The sequence below is a fragment of the Eupeodes corollae genome, chromosome 1 (genome assembly GCF_945859685.1).
Source record: "Eupeodes corollae chromosome 1, idEupCoro1.1, whole genome shotgun sequence".
Classification (NCBI taxonomy): domain Eukaryota; kingdom Metazoa; phylum Arthropoda; class Insecta; order Diptera; family Syrphidae; genus Eupeodes; species Eupeodes corollae.
Genome location: NC_079147.1, coordinates 145,568,410 through 145,585,191, shown reverse-complemented (window position 1 = coordinate 145,585,191; position 16,782 = coordinate 145,568,410). Strand labels below are relative to the sequence as shown.

The 16,782-nt window shown below is 35.1% G+C and overlaps 2 protein-coding genes across 2 annotated transcripts; one reads left to right on the top strand and one right to left on the bottom strand.

The window, feature by feature from the left end:
* Positions 1-7,604: 7,604 nt before the first annotated feature.
* On the bottom strand, positions 7,605-8,627 carry LOC129945412 (uncharacterized). The gene is made up of 3 exons (XM_056055155.1): positions 8,502-8,627; positions 8,199-8,382; positions 7,605-7,720 (listed from the first exon to the last, which is right to left on the bottom strand). Exons 1-3 carry the CDS (start codon positions 8,625-8,627, stop codon positions 7,605-7,607), a joined length of 426 nt encoding a protein of 141 aa, XP_055911130.1.
* A 4,680-nt stretch (positions 8,628-13,307) lies between these two features.
* Positions 13,308-15,169, top strand: LOC129939596 (aurora kinase C). The gene is made up of 3 exons (XM_056047669.1): positions 13,308-13,607; positions 13,677-14,010; positions 14,066-15,169. The coding sequence occupies exons 1-3, from the start codon at positions 13,479-13,481 to the stop codon at positions 14,869-14,871; spliced, it is 1,269 nt and encodes a 422-aa protein (XP_055903644.1). The 5' UTR covers positions 13,308-13,478; the 3' UTR covers positions 14,872-15,169.
* The last annotated feature ends 1,613 nt before the right edge of the window (positions 15,170-16,782 follow it).

Here is a 16,782-nt window from a genome sequence, read left to right as displayed (position 1 = left end):
AACTAAACGGGTATCTATTTTGCTAAAAGGTATTGACGGCGACATAGATTCCGAATCGATCCGAAAGGCTTTAAACCAACCCGTGCCAAATGTTAAACTAAGTAAAATTTCACAATTTACCTCTACTAAAACCAAAGAGCAAGGTCTCAAATTAAACATGTTTGTTGTTCAACTAGAAGTTGGAGAGTCTCTTAAAGATTTCATGAAAATAGTGTCTGAAACACAAACACGCTTCACCTGACGTTTACGAGTTCAGCCATAGGAATTCAATGCATGCTATCACAATAGAGCTTCGACCTCACGCTTCGTTTGACAATAGTAAGGAAAATAACGTAATGTGAATCCAAACGGAAGCTCTAGTTCAATTATCTGAACATTTGCTTTGTTTGACAGCTCAACAGCTGTACAAAAATGTCAACAAACAAAATATTTGCTCTTTGGAGGTATAAAATAATAGAAATGTCATTCAAAGCTATCTCGAAGCAAGGCCACCGTAACGCAGACGAAGCCGAAGTTAAAGCGTGTTTGTGATTCAGCCATAAGGTATCTTCTTCGTCAAAGGTTATATTGGGAGAAAAAGTTTAACAGATCGGTAATTCGCTGTTATCGTTGCCAGGGATTTGGACACACAGACGATTATTGCTCTTATAATAGTCGATGTGTTCTGTGAAGCGAGTTTCATGATTCTGATGTGTGTATTAGAACTTTCAAAGAACTCAAAGAGAAAAACGAACCAATCCCCCCACTGAAATGTGCAAATTGTCTAAAAGAACACTCAGCAAACTCTTTTGAGTGTGAGCTCTTTTAAAAAGCTTTTATACAAAATAAGAGAATTCTGGCCAAAGTACCAGAAACTACAGGACAAAGAAGGCAAGATGTTTGCATATCTTGAATTTGTGGAATCAATTGTTTTATAATGTCTTCCACCCTGAAACTTAAAACAATCTCGTTTAATGCAAATTCCATAATATCAAATGAAAGAAGATTGGCTTTAGTAAGCCTTCTAAAAAGTCGCAAACCCCAATTTGTTTTTTATGTGAAACTGTTTTGAATTCTAGACATAAACCTATTTTGAAGGATTTCCACCGAAAAACCTTTACTGACAGAAATCTGTCATTGGAATTGTGTGAAATTGGAACACAAATCAACAGCAATGGAACGATAGAATTACACTTTTTTCCTCAAACAAAATTCTTTGGGTGATTTCCGATCGATCAATATATAATTTTCATTTCTAATCGAAGGGAAACATAGTCAAATATCGATTCAAAAATTTTCACGGATCGATTTCGATGATAGCTATAACTGACACCTTAATTTGTAAAAATAAAAAAAATCTGGTATCACTAGGACGTATCCTTATTGGAAGGAATTATATACCACCAAACGCAGGACAAGGGCTTTCTATTGAATTAGATAGACTAAGACTTTCGATGCCACAATTATAGGTGGTGACTTCAGTCCCCATCGCCGCCATCTATCCTGGGAGACTCAGTGAGCAATGCAAATGGCAACATTATATACAAATGGTATAACAATGGGCCATATCTCGACCTTGATTTAATTTCTCCCTTTAACCCAACCTATCGGCAGTCCTCATCAATATTGGACTATTTTGTTACATCTAGTTCGCTTTCGCAAAACCCCAAATAATATTAATAATAGGCTTTGCAAAACATTCCTTACGTTTTCAAATCATTGTGGTATAGAAATAAATCTTAATACCACCTCAATTGTATACCAGCTTCGAAAGAAAAATTGATGATGATGGGATGTGTTTAGAATGCAACTTCACAACAGGATTTCAAAAGTGACAGCACCCATAGATAAAAATATTGCAAATGAAGAAATTGATGTAATTTTATACAATATAAACCAAAATATAGTTTCTTGTGTTAAAGTTAAATACAAAAATATTTCCGATCTTACAAAAAATCTTTTGAAAATTCGTAACATTTGATTAAGAAAACTCAAGAGAATCTTTCATAGGCATTTAAATAGACGTAACTCAGAGTATCAGCAACTTCACTCGGAAATACAGTGTCTTAGTAAAATAATAAAAGAGAGAGTAAAACATGATCTTGACCAAGAGTTTAGAACACGTCTTAATAAAATAAGAACTTCTCCCCATGGGAACTGGTTGGTATTGAAGCTTAACTCAGTGCATTCAGGACCATGTACGCTAATGTTTTTGCAGACCGAACGCCGTCTTTTGATGCAAATTTAAATAATGAAGTATTTTCAAAAGTAGATGAATTTTGTAACACTCATTAGAAAACTCTTTAACGACATTCACACCATCAATTGACAACGCAGTTTTTATTTTGTTAGTAATTTTTTGTTACTTTTTCGAATTTTCTATCTTTTTTATATCTTATTCATTATTTTAAACAAGGCATTTTATGTATTAATCAGTTTTTTATCCTGTTTAAATTTGTCTTTTAAACCAAATATTAATTCTAATAAAATAAAGAAAGACATGTGTTTTATATTAAAAACTATTTTCCCTAAAGTTAACTTAATAAAGCCGTAGCTCGATTCTATAATTTGGTATTTCTCTTGCCAAAAATAAAAAAAAAGGTATTTTTTCTTTTCTTTAATTGACGAAATTGTCAACAAAAATGTTTTTAATGTATTTTTCTATTTTCCGGACGTAAATTCATTTTTCTGAGCAGCTGATACTTTTATGTTTAAAAGTGAAATGAATCGTTCCACTGATTTGTGTTCCAATTTTACACAATTCCAATGACAGGTATCTGTCAATAAAATTCGTTCGGTGGATTTCAATAAGGATTTTTTTTTTCAATGACAGCAACTTATAATGATAGCTATAAACGAACTGACAAGTAAATTACAATGTTTGTTTTCAATGATGAAAACCAATGATAGCTATAACTGGCGCCTAACCGGTCTAGTTAACTTTCGAAATCTTAGGCTTTTAAAAACCGGTCTCCTAGAGCAAGCAGGTTGGGTTGAACTTTTTTCTCAAATTATTGTCGCATTTCAGCAGCAAATTGCGTTTTTAAAAGTAGTTTTGATTCTTTAAACAGTCTTATTATTTTCAAGATCATTCGAAAATAGACACACCCATAAAACGATGCACGATGATCCAAATGGTGTTTCGGTTTCCTACCCTTATCTTATGACTTATGATTTTTCATTGTTAAACAAATGACGAATAGATATTCAATAGGATTTTCAATAATCTACATAGTCGTATCATAAGTTTGGTTGCAATAATAAAAACCATTAGAAGGAACTATATACGATTTTGTATTGATTGTTTTTTTCATAACATTAGTTTAATTAAAAAAGTAGTTTCACTCGAAATGACCAACGTCAACTTTAATCCCAACCCATTAACGTTGTAGCCATCGACCCGTAGTGGCTAGCACTGTTTATTTTGGTATTTGTGATAATACTGTCAACTCTGTCCTAAGAATTTAAAAATTCTTGTCAGAAATCTTTAAGACACGCTTTCTAATTCTGACCACTAAAATAATCTTAACATTCTATAAAACCTTCGATATTGACCCTAACGCACTTTTCTGTTGTCTTGGCTTTGTTTGTCTCACCAGAATTCTATAAAAGAATCCATTTATCTCCATTTTAAACAAAATAACATAACCATTTTTACATTTGTTCGCAAAACATGCGGGACGGGACACTTGCAGGGAGGCTTTCAATCAAAACATTACAAAAGCGACCATAAGGTTACGTTTGATCTTTAGAGTAGCAGTTTTAGTTTGTTATGTTGATGTGGCATAAGTTTTATGAACTATGCTATAAACTTCTTCAACGGTATTAATCTTTTCTTGTCCCTTACGAAACGTGAGAGGCTGATTATGCTGATTTGATTTAGGTCGTTAAAGAAGAATTTTCCTAAGTAATTCTTGCTTTTTCGAACCAGAGCAGGGCATGAACAGAGAAGATGAAGAACTGTTTCTACTCTTCTTCGTCCTTTCAGATTCTGCAAAAGTCTTTTGAGAGTACGCCTAGTCGCGTGGCGTGCTTTCCTGTTGGGCTTATATGCGATCTGCTTAGAGATAGCAAGCACCTTGAACGTTTTAAATCCAGTGTTGGCCAGATGTTTTTTGTGACCTGACACGTGGTGATGTTGTTTCACCTGGTGCCTGCCCTCCTCACAGCGTCTTGCATAAGCAACAGTTTACAAGTAACGATTGGTATGCCAGTATGTGCCAAACGTGGTAGTATGGCCTGCACTGTACCGTTCCTGCCGAGTTCATCTGCCTTACAGTTACCTGGAATGTCTCTATGGCCCGGTACCCAGCAAAGGTGAATATTAAACTGTTGTGCCATCTCCATTAGAGATGATCGACAGTTATGGACTGTTATAGAGTTTGTAGAGAGAGAGTCCAGTGATTTGATAGCAGCCTAATTATATGAGAAAATACGGATATCACGTTTTCTTTAAGCCAGGACAAGACTTCTCTTATCGCCAAAATTTCCGCCTGGAACACGCTACAATGATTGGGAAGGCGGAATGAGAGACTTAATTTCAGTCGTTCAGAGTACACACCTCCACCAACCCCTTCATTTGTTGTTGAACCTTCTGTATAAAAATGGATTGCCCCATCTTCCAGGAATGTCCTATTCTCCCAGAAAGATCTGGGAGGTATAGAAATCTCTAAATTTCTGTCGAATTGCAGTTGGGGGATAGTGTAGTCTGTATGCTTTGGAATTGATTGTAAATACTTAAGAATTACGGAGTGGCCAATGTTGTTGTTAGTCCAAGGCGAATAGGACAGCTTGCAGCCATTTGTTTGCTAAAAATGTCAAGAGGTGTTAGGTAGAGTAAGGTGTCCAGTGCTGCAGATGGGGTCGTGCAAAGCGATCCGCTTATACATAGGGTAGCTTAACCACCATACTGCCACACCGCACATTAAAATCGGTCTGATTACCTATGCGTATACCCAATGCGTAATTCTGGGTTGTAAGCCTCATTTATTACCAATAGCTTTTTTGCAAGAAAAGAGAGCTACAGTAGATTTTTTGAAACTTTTCTGTACGTTGCATACAGGTATTAGCCTTGTCTGACAATTTTAATTGCATTCCTTTAATATAGGGAGGGTTGACTAATGGAATTTTGTATCTCCTCGAAAATAAGACTAAATCGGTTTTGTGTGGGTTAACCCAGTCCACACCGATCAGCCCAAAGTATAAGTCTGTCAAAGGCATTTTGTAAGAGTTCTTTTGAGATGTTAAAATGCTTTCCTGACACTGCTATAGCAACGTCGTCGGCATAGGCTATCACTCTGAAGCCCTCCGCATCCAGACTAGTTATGATTTCATTCACCACCAGGTTCCAGAGGAGAGGGGATAGAACACAACCTTGCGGTGTCCCCCTACTAACGAATCGTCTGCCAGAAGAGTTGCCCAGTTTTGAGTTGATTATTCTGCTATTCAGCATTAAATTAATCAACTCCCGAAGCGAACTCTCTACATTTAGAGTAGTTAGTGTGTCCAAGTTGTTAAAGGCACCTTCGATGTCAAGGAAAGCAATTATAGTGAACTCTTTATGATGGAGGGAATATTCGACGCTGCGTAGGCGTACTAAGGTGTGTAATGTTGTTTTCACCGATTTATTATTATTATTATTTCTTTATTCATCAATGGATACATAATCTGTTGACTACAATTAAATTATAATTAATCATTATACATCATTAAAAAAGTTTAAGGCAATACTCTTAAACATATCCCTATTCATTTGAAGGTCGACTTCACTATGAATTAAATTAAAAAGAGACAAATTACGAGTTATGGGTTCATTAAGTCCATAGTTCGTCCTGTGACTAGAAATCAAAAAGAGAACGTCCCTATTTCTTAGATTTCTCTCAGGAGCATAAAAAGATATAAGAGCTAGTAGGCCCGGAGATTTTATTTTACCATTGAGTATGTCCTTGATAAAAAGAACCCCAAGGGTATCTCTACGGCTTTTTAAAGATTTTAAAGCTATCAGTGCGCACCTAGAGCCATAATTGGGTAAACCAACTGACCACCTGAAATTCCTTAAAGCAAAGCGCGTGAATCTTCTTTGAATGTTTTCGATCCTGTCTGAGGAATTTTGATAAAAAGGTGACCAAATAACACAACAGTATTCCAGTATAGGTAATATTAAAGATATGTAAATCGTTTTCAGAGTATAACTATCTTTAAATACCCCCGTAGTGTCAAAAATAACACCAAGGTCCTTTATTTCACTCACTCATTGCCAAGACTTTAACTGAACAGCACTTTAGGTGTTGTACGAGAAGCTCTAAATATTTTACATTTAGAGATATTAAGCTCGAGATGATTATATTTACACCAATTAAAAAACGCATCTATATCTTTTTGAAAGTTAACACAATTTTCAACTGAAGAAATTTGGGAATATAGTTTCAAGTCATCTGCGAACATCAAACAATTAGAGAATTGCAGACAGTTCGGAATGTCATTGACGAAAAGATTGAAAAGGAGGGGTCCCAAATGACTTCCCTGAGGCAGTCTTGATAAGACTTCAATAAAAAAGGATTGATTGCCTTCGATTTTAACAATCTGTTTTCGATTTGACAAATAAGATTCTAACCATTTAAGAAAACCGAATCTGAATCCCATCCTCCTCCATTGTAAACAGACACAAATTCGTAGTAGTGGAGCGACCACTACAAAATCCATGCTGTCTCGAAGATATTATGTCTTTCACCGTGAAACTAAGTCTATTGAACACCAACTTTTCAAAAAGTTTTGGAATCGCTGAAAGAGACTGGTCTATAGTTTTTAATTAAGTGCTTGAGACCACTTTTATAAATAGGGCTGATGGATGATATTTTCCACTCTTCTAGAAAAACCCCAGAATGGAGCGATTTATTAAAAATAATTTGTAGACCTTTAACTTTACAGTAGGCATGTTGAGACGAAGACAGAAGTCTTGTATCGATACGTGCCCTTAAATGGATATCAATCAATCTTTCCAAGGTCTTAAGAAGGAATGATGATAGACTTATAGGTCGTAGATCTTTAGGATTGACTTGGGAGCATTTACCTGCTTTAGGTATAAAAACAACTTTAACTTCTCTCCATGCCGAGGGAACATGCCCCAGGTAAAGACAGCTGATAAAAATTGCCTCAAGGATTGGTGCAATTATTTTAGAAGTCTTTTGTAGCTCGACTGGTATTATTCCATCTGGTCCCGCAGATTTAAAAAGCGCGGACTTCTTCTTTTTGTGTTGTCATCTACTCTTGAATATAACTGGCGCAGATACCGGTTCCGAACATCATTGCTGTTCCTACTAATTTTTAAAACAAGAAAATTTCGCCAGAACTCATTTCTTACGATTCTATTTTCCTTAGTGCCTCACTCTATGGTAACAGAAGCGAAACTAAAACCAAATGGACATTTATACATTGCTTACTAATATATGTATTTAAAAAATATGAAATGGATCTTTAATCATATGTGTTTTGAGCAATAAGGTCTTAAAGTTTTGTCACAGAATTTTGCGAGAAAATAAGTAGATTTGATTATTTATTTCATTTCTTTGGATATCCTCGAACAGTAGGTCACAAAACCATATATTTGAAAATGTTTAAAAGTAAGTTTAAAGTTTGAATATCGTGGTGTGCCAATAATTGGGTGCGGCACTGTATGTGCCTAGCCATTTCATCCGAGATTCTGATTTCATACTCTTGTTCATTTTGTACGTTATGATGAGACCTTTAATATGATAACAATAAAACGTGTTTCCTTTAGTTGTCACTTAAAATACATACACATAGGCATGTGTATTTGAAAAAATTGGGTAAGTATCAAAAACGGCGAGGTTTTCTATAAGCCCCTTTTCTATTACAAGTTATTTGAAAACATATTTTTTCTTATCCGTTCTTAGATAATTTAGAGAATTTCGAAATTTAAATCCGATATTAAATTGATTACGCATCATTGTTTTATATTAGTTTTGATTTAATTCCTAATCAGAAACTTTTCAATGTTTGCTATTGCAATATTTTGAAAGTTTAAAAAGGATCAATCGTTTGTCTGTTTGAATACATCCTCCTACCTTTGGTTAAAGCAAACTATCCCGGCTAGTAAGGTACATTTCAAATTGTGAAATATTTTTGCATTTAAGCCCCATGGGACCTTAAAAACTAGAATGTAAGTTCTTAACTTAACTTAAAGCCTACACTACACATACCTTCTGTTTCCCTTTTTAATTGCATCTCTTCATTTTCATCATTTTCTTCACTGTCTTTTGCTTTGAATCTCCTCAGATAAGCATCAGAATTTTGGCAAATTGTCCGAAGTTTATAAGCAATAGTCAAGAAAATTTTACATTTGGAGCAGATTTTTGTAGGGAAGCCATCTGATTCTATGGGCAGCTATAAATGGTAAGAAGTAGAAGAATGTAAATGAATGGAGGAGTTTGTTTTTTTTTTCTTTTTTGCATACAGTCAGAAAATAAAGAAATAACAAATAATTCATCCGTTGTAGAACTTACCTCGACGCCACAGCAAGACTTGATTTTGTTTGATATTATGGTATTATTTGCATCACTTTCGAATATTGAAGTCATTTCTTCTTCTTCACTAACTTGCAAACATATTCTGCAAACGTTTTCATCCATTTTTAAGATTATTTATTCACTTTTTCCACAAAAGAATTGAAATTTTATTTTAATTTACAAGAAGCAATAATGAGAACCCAATGACAGTTGGCATGTTTTCTGTTTGTTTGAAGTTAAGGAATTAGAGATAGAGATGGGACTGAATGATTTTTAAATATCGATAATATGCAGCAGCATATCGATAGATAAAGGTATGAACAAAATTAACTTCTTTTCGAAACTAAAGTACTATTCACATGAGCAGGACCAACGACCAACGAATGAACGAATATTCGTTGATTTTGACATTTCTTTCACATGAGAGTTTTTAATTCGTAGCGAATGAAGCCACAGCCGAACATCATTCACCACGGAAACCAAAACAAGAATGATTTTTTAGGTTAAGTACGCGCGATTATTTTATTCGTTGCGAGTGTGGATAATGTGGAACGCGAATAAAGTTTGACAGTTCGTATCAACTATAATTTTTTTCGCGACGAATAAATTTGTTTTCTTAAATTTATTAATATATTATGATGAAAAGTAAAAGTATGTATCATAAATCAATTGGAAACTATATTGCTATCGTTTTGTTAAAAATTTGTGTGGAAATATGTCTTCAAACGTATATAAACTCACATTTTGTAATTCATTCGTCGTTCGTTGGTCGCGCTCATGTGAATACTACTTAACTTGGGGTCTCCATTGAGCATTTCCGATGACGGGACTATCGGCCTGTCATCAGATAATCCAATAGAGACCAACACTCCGGTCATCAGTTTGGATTTTTCGAGCAGATCAAAATACGGTCACCAAATTTGACGTTTTTGTTGTATATAGTCGTGAGCGTCTATTTTCAACAGTTATTTTAAAATTAAAATTACACTTCGTTTAAATTGTCGTCGAGTGTGGTCATACCTACATATTTTTTATATTAAGAAAGAATTTATGAACAGAAACGTTTTGTTGTGCAACACTTTGCGGTTCTAAGCGCGCCACTGATTCTTTAAAATCTATATATTGATGTTCTTCTGGAGGATTTTTTTTATTGAAGCTGAAATATAATTATGCAGCACACAACACGTTTTAACAATGACATCACACTTATTTACTGACACTTCTATTGCTCTATGGAAAATTCTGAACCTTGAAACATGCCAACGAACATTCTTGCTCGTCTTAATCATAATTAAAGACTTGCTGTGGGGTGGAAAGATTGGCCTTATTTCCAAATCCCTTCATTAGGTTTGTGTCGAGGACAAATATATCGTCACCAATAACGAAATAAGGGGTAAGTGCATCCTGGCCCTTGAGTTGGTATAAGGTGCTGTTTTTATATAAAAGGGTGTCGTTTGATTTTCCATTCCCACCGACGTCAATATATAAATTTTCCATGATTGTCCACAACAGCCAGAAGAACAATGCTGAAGAACGCCTTGTAATTAAAGAAGTCCTATCCGGAGTCTGCGTTAATTCGGACGTGCTTGCAATCGCTAGCACCAAGTGTATGAGGAAAGTCCCAAATGTTTTCGAATTCTTGGGCCACCTCAAGCCATTCGTGCTGTGAGACGGGGGTCTAAAACAATATAATGTTATCAGAACGCTCAAATTCACTTTCGCCGTATGGATTCTTCTAAAGTTTCAGAATTTGCAGAGTTAACCGGATATTGTGATTCCGATTTCGTCAATGATGTGGACACTAGCCTATCCCATTTGTTTATGTTGAATGGGTCATGTGTGAGTGTGACCGTCTCTTTGTAATCAAATGAGACTGAATATATATCAGCTTGTTCTGCAGCGAAGGAAGCGATGTGGGAGCTTGGTATTCTCGAGAAAAACAGCGATGCAACAACAATATTTTATGACAACATGAGCAGCATCAAATTGATTCAGAATCCAGAGTTCCATAAGAGAACTAAACATATTTCCATCGAGCATCATTTCATACGCCAGCTTCAAAACGAAAATCACCTAGACGTCAAACATGTATCTACAAAAGAGTAGAAAGCAGACATTCTCACGAAAGCGCTACGCCCTCCAACATTTTCTGAATTTCAACTTTAAATTGGAATTAAACAACAAACGATGAGTTCGCAATGAGGAAAGGTGTTGAATAAAACATTGTCGAACGCATCCAATAGAACACATCCCAATCACACAAAAATGCATTTTATTTTTATTAAAGCATATCTATATCTTTCTCATTCACGCGATTCAAATCTTTTTCTTAAACGAACAAGCCGCTTACATTTCATTCGCTCAATAAAATTCTATATGCTTGGTTGAAAACTTTTTTCTTTTATTTTAACAGTTTGTCATATAGTTCGTTACACACAGAAAATAAAAATAAATTAGGTGGCGCAATAATCCGTTGATAACTTGGGCCTAGTGATTTACAATTCTCAAACATTCTTTTGTGTGGGTACTATTGTCAGGGATGGAGGAGATCTATAGTTGTAACCAAAATCCGAACGCCTAATTTGAGAAAGCACTTTTCATGACAAGAATTACTCTTGGAGGTTTTGTCAATTTCTCGCTAGAGGTAGTACCCGAAAAAACTTTACACAGGCAGCGATTGAACCCAAGACCTTCAGCATGACAGTCCAACTCATAAAACATCATGCCACGGGTACTACATGATATGATATGATGTCTATGATAATAATGATACATAATAACAGATGTTCTCAGTTTCTTTGACATTAAAAGCTTTTCTAGGCAAAACAACAACATAACTTTCAAGAGGGCAAGCATAAAGTGTTTTTGTATGGAAATGAGAATCGACTTGCAGTCCATATCTAGTATGTTAATATGGAAGGACTTCAAGCAACTTGAAATTGTTGGTTCCTCATTGTGAATTTACATGAATCTGTGATTCAAAGTCTGCAGACAAAGAGGATGCAAAATAATGACATCACACTGGTTGGACAGAAGATAAAATGTTCCGATGGCTTCAAAACATAGATTATAGGTAATCGGATGAAGATTATAGTGAAAACAAACACGTTCATGTTTACTATGGCATCTTACTATAATTTTGCCTTCAAGAAATTAATATAATGCAGATTATCTTCTACATTTTGGTCTTTTCATTCTTCGCAAGAAATCAAATATTTATATTGCATTTGAATACTAGAAGACTTAGGCTAGGCATGCACACAAATCTTTTTCGAGATTAAATAGTTTGGTCGTTAGTTGCTTAAACATCGCGCACATAAGCAATTTCGAAATTATTCAACGAAATAAACCAATTAACAGGAAACATTTATTCACATTTTTATAAATTTTTCCTATTTGTGTTGCTTATGAAAGAAAAGAGTAGATATACTGTCCAAAACAAACTTATGAGAAGGATATTTTATTCTGCACGTCTGGAAGTATCCTACTAACCACGTCACACTTTAAAATTCATTCGACTGAAATGGACTAATACATGCATACCAAAGAAACTATTTAGTTGAATGTGGGCGCAGTTACGTACTAGTAGAATATATACATCTTTTATGGGTTTAAGCAGCTAATACATTTTGGTAATCAATGAATGAAAGAGAAAACTTCTATCAAAATTTTTCGTGAAAGAATAACATTGACTAAATTTTTCTTTCTCTTGCACTTACAGACAATAATTATAATAATTGAATAATTATTCAACAATTAAGTTAGTTACCTACAATTCCTTGTGACATAAACTAAGGAATTGGTTTAAGGTGATCGTCTATATTGTGTCAAAACACAAACTAAAAAGTTGCTCGAATGCATGTGCGCGGACTATCATATAAGTCAATTGTGCTCAGTTTAGAGACTAAAGTTGCATGGGAGCGCCTAGCCTTAAGGCTTTTTATCGTTTCTTTTTTTACTTATAAAATCACCTTCCTTGAAATTTTGTTTAAAATTAATAACTTGAAAAGAAAACCTAAAAAATTCAATAAGATCCCCAAAAATCAAGTTTGGCACTACTGAAAAAAAAAATATTGAAGAAATGTCAAATTGAATCATTTGTTTGTGTTTTACTAAAAAAAAGTGAACTTTTAATTTGAATGGGGAATATTCATAGATGTTTGCTAAGTCGTTAGTAGGCAAGTCCAGAGTTTAGGCTATTTATAAATAAATTTAAACCTAGTTTAAGTATAAACATAGGAAATGCTGTGTTTAAGTAGTTATTATCATCCAACTTGAGGAATGGCAGCATAAAATAACGAGTGAAAATATAACAGTATTTGTTTGCTTTGACCTGTCATTTAAAGTATAATTGTAGTAGAATACAACACTAAACTGTGGTTTTACTAAACTCATTAGGAAAATGGAATATAAATAAGAGCTGTGTTTATTTAATCGACAAGCTTTAAACTATAGATCAAGAAATCACGACTTTATTAATTCTCTATGAATACGCGCCATAACATTTTAAATAGATATAAATGTTTCTTCTCTTTTAAACCATGTGTAAGATTTTTCTTATATCAAAGTTGGTCCGCGATGCTCTTATCTATGCTGAATCATTGAAATACAATGGTTTTACGACAATGGCTGCTGCGCTTGCTTTTTTAATTTTCATCACGTTAAACTCGATACAATTTAAAACTACTCAGTGTGCACTTACCCTTACCAGATTCAGACCCATATTTTCCTAATGGAATTCCATACTCAATTCTTCATTGATTTTATTCTCGCCTGGCAGTACTAAATTGACGTTTACCTGACAAAAGAAAATCCGTTCAATTCAACATTTTTCAAACGGCATTTTCAAAATTGCAAAAACTCGCCATCCTGCGAGGTCCTTTTTATTTTCTCCGTTTTATTTTAATTTTACTCTAAGTTAAACAAAAGTAATATAATCAACATATAAATTAAAATCATAATTGCTTAGCACTAATGTTCAGCATGCTAAAGCGGCCAACAGGTAAAGAAAACATCCAACAAAAAGCTGATGCATCCAGGAATGTTGGCGGCAGCAGCAGCATGCAACACGCCAAGTCTATAGCAACTGCCGCTGTGAAAAAGGTAAGGACGTCAATAATTGTCTTTTAATAAGCTACACAATCAAGGTTTTAACTATTTTGTCCTCTATAGCCAATCGGTAGTATTGTTCAAAAGACTTTCGACAAACAAATTTCCAACAAAACACAATCGAACGCTTTAGAAAAGAATAAAAAAATTATTCCCAATGCAACACGAATTGTCTCTTCAACAAAACCAACGAATAATCCTGCTCCCCCTGTGACCACCAATAACACAAAGACTGAAACGAAACAAACAAGTATTGAAACAAAACCTCAGCCTAGCACTGCATCGGCAACAGCAACAACAACAGCATCGGCAACAACGAAGCCTGTGGAGAAAGTTGCAGCTGCATCTCAACCACCCAATGCTCCAACCACTGGCGATTGCCAAGGACAAAAGACTGGTAAGCCTTTTTCACAGATATTCAATTCAAATTACAATACAAAAACCTCATTTAGATGGAAAGAAAGTGTGGGCATTGTCCAACTTCGACATTGGCCGATCATTAGGATGCGGGAAATTCGGTAATGTCTACTTGGCTCGTGAAAAAGAGTCTAAATTCGTTGTGGCTCTAAAAGTGCTGTTCAAAAAGCAAATCTACAACAGCAACGTTGAACACCAGGTTCGTCGTGAAATAGAAATCCAATCACATCTGCGACATCCACATATTCTACGACTTTACGGGTATTTCCATGATGAGGCGCGTATCTATTTGATCCTGGAATACGCTCCCAAAGGAACTCTGTTTAAAGAATTGCAAAGTCAACCCGAAAAACGATTCGACGAGAAACAAAGTGCCACTTACATCAAATCCTTGGCCTCAGCCCTTCGCTATCTACATGAACGCGATGTCATTCATCGTGACATCAAGCCGGAGAACCTTTTGCTGGGCTACAAGGGCGAGCTGAAAATCGCCGACTTTGGTTGGTCAGTTCATGAACCGAACTCGATGCGGACCACATTGTGTGGCACTTTGGACTACCTTCCACCAGAGATGGTGCAAGGTAAGCCACACACGAAAAATGTTGATCTCTGGAGTTTAGGCGTGTTGTGCTTCGAGCTTTTGGTGGGACGCGCACCATTCCATGCCACAGAATACGACGATACTTATAAAAAAATTATTAAAATCGACTACAAACTTCCCGATCATGTATCGAAGGCAGCAGCTCACTTCATATCAAAGCTGCTGGTTCTTAACCCTGAAGCTCGTTTGCCTTTGGAACAGGTTATGACCCATCCTTGGATCACAGCGAATACAGTTTGAAAGATTTTTAGCATTTATTTCTTATTAGTTTTTGATTTTTATGATTTTATTTTTGTTTTAAGTTTAGTAATTTTTTAACACAATCAAACCGGGAAAATGAAAAGCTTTGTGTTTGCTCTCAACACTTAGCACACATGAGCTTGAGCACTTCTTTTAAGTTTTATATACTATTTTACTCTTGTTTCATAATTCAATTGTTTTTTAATTTCATCATATTGTAATGGGTTGTACCGGTTTAAGTGTTTTCATTCATTAAATAAATGTTGTCTTTGTGCAAGAGCTTTTATTATAAAATATATTTGTGTTTTTTTTTTAAACATTTATTAGCGAAGATCAAAACTAAAATTATACAAAACTGCCATAAATTGCAAAGAAGTTAAAGATTATGTGAACTACATAGCCGTTTCGCTTTCCATTCTGGGGTTTTTCTAGAAGAGTGGAAAATATCATCAATCAGCCCTATTTATAAAAGTGGTCTCAAGCACTTAATTAAGAACTATAGACCAGTCTCCTTCAGCGATTCCAAAACTTTTTGAAAAGTTGGTGTTCAATAGACTTAGTTTCACGGTTAAAGACATAATATCTTCGAGACAGCATGGATTTTGTAGTGGTCGCTCCACTACTACGAATTTGTGTCTGTTTACAATTTTTGTTTATCTGCTTTGGAAAAAAGAATGCAGGTCGATGTTTTTTACACCGGTTTTGTGAAAGCGTTCGATAGAGTTCTATTAAGAAAGTTGGAGAGGATGGGATTCAGATTCGGTTTTCTTAAATGGTTAGAATCTTATTTGTCAAATCGAAAACAGATTGTTAAAATCGAAGGCAATCAATCCTTTTTTATTGAAGTCTTATCAAGACTGCCTCAGGGAAGTCATTTGGGACCACTCCTTTTCAATCTTTTCGTCAATGACATTCCGAACTGTCTGTAATTCCCTAATTGTTTGATGTTCGCAGATGAATTGAAACTATATTCCCAAATTTCTTCAGTTGAAAACTGTGTTAACTTTCAAAAAGATATAGATGCGTTTTTTAATTGGTGTAAATATAATCATCTCGAGCTTAATATCTCTAAATGTAAAATATTTAGAGCTTCTCGTACAAGACCTAAAGTGCTGTTCAGTTACAGTCTTGGCAATGAAAGTCTTTCAACCGTGAGTGAAATAAAGGACCTTGGTGTTATTTTTGACACTAAGTTTTCTTTGCTAGGTTTTTTAAACGCAACACGGGGGTATTTAAAGATAGTTATACTCTGAAAACGATTTACATATCTTTAATATTACCCATACTGGAATACTGTTGTGTTATTTGGTCTCCTTTTATCAAAATTCCTCAGACAGGATCGAAAATATTCAAAGAAGATTCACGCGCTTTGCTTTAAGGAATTTCAGGTGGTCAGATGGTTTTCCCAATTATGGCTCTAGGTGCGCACAGATAGCTTTAAAATCTTTAAAAAGCCGTAGAGAAACCCTTGGGGTTCTTTTTATCAACTGGGGTGGGTTGTGTTCGGGAAAGTTTCAGCCGAAATTACTGAGCAGTTGACACTTTGTGTGTTTGCCTTGACTGCACAGCTTACAAATTAATTTCTCCACAGTGTTGCTCTTGTCTGCGTTTTTTGATGGCTGTTTGACGATCTGCTGTGCATGCATGACTTTTGTCTTAGCTGGTTGTACGCGTGGCCTTGTTTTTAAATATGGCTCCTCTTTAGTCCGGAATGCTGCTTCATGCTCCTGTTGACCACTAACTTCAAGAGTTCGAAAACGGATCACTAAAAACTCGGTAAATTCCTTAAATGTAGGCAAATCTTTTCTGTTACCTAATTTTTCTTCCCATAGTTTTTTACAAGAGTGTGGAAGCTTTTGATAAAGGAACCATATAAGGACGGTGTCCATTCCACTATTTCTTTTCAAAGAA

Bases quoted from the DNA above. Each gene is read 5' to 3' on its own strand.
- LOC129939596 (XM_056047669.1), top strand. From the start codon at position 13,479: ATGTTCAGCATGCTAAAGCGGCCAACAGGTAAAGAAAACATCCAACAA. The intron at 13,608-13,676 runs GTAAGGACGTCA...TGTCCTCTATAG, and splicing joins CAACTGCCGCTGTGAAAAAG to CCAATCGGTAGTATTGTTCA. The intron at 14,011-14,065 runs GTAAGCCTTTTT...AACCTCATTTAG, and splicing joins TTGCCAAGGACAAAAGACTG to ATGGAAAGAAAGTGTGGGCA.
- LOC129945412 (XM_056055155.1), bottom strand. From the start codon at position 8,627: ATGGATGAAAACGTTTGCAGAATATGTTTGCAAGTTAGTGAAGAAGAA. The intron at 8,383-8,501 runs GTAAGTTCTACA...TACCATTTATAG, and splicing joins AGTCTTGCTGTGGCGTCGAG to CTGCCCATAGAATCAGATGG. The intron at 7,721-8,198 runs GTATGTGTAGTG...ATCATATTAAAG, and splicing joins ATTAAAAAGGGAAACAGAAG to GTCTCATCATAACGTACAAA.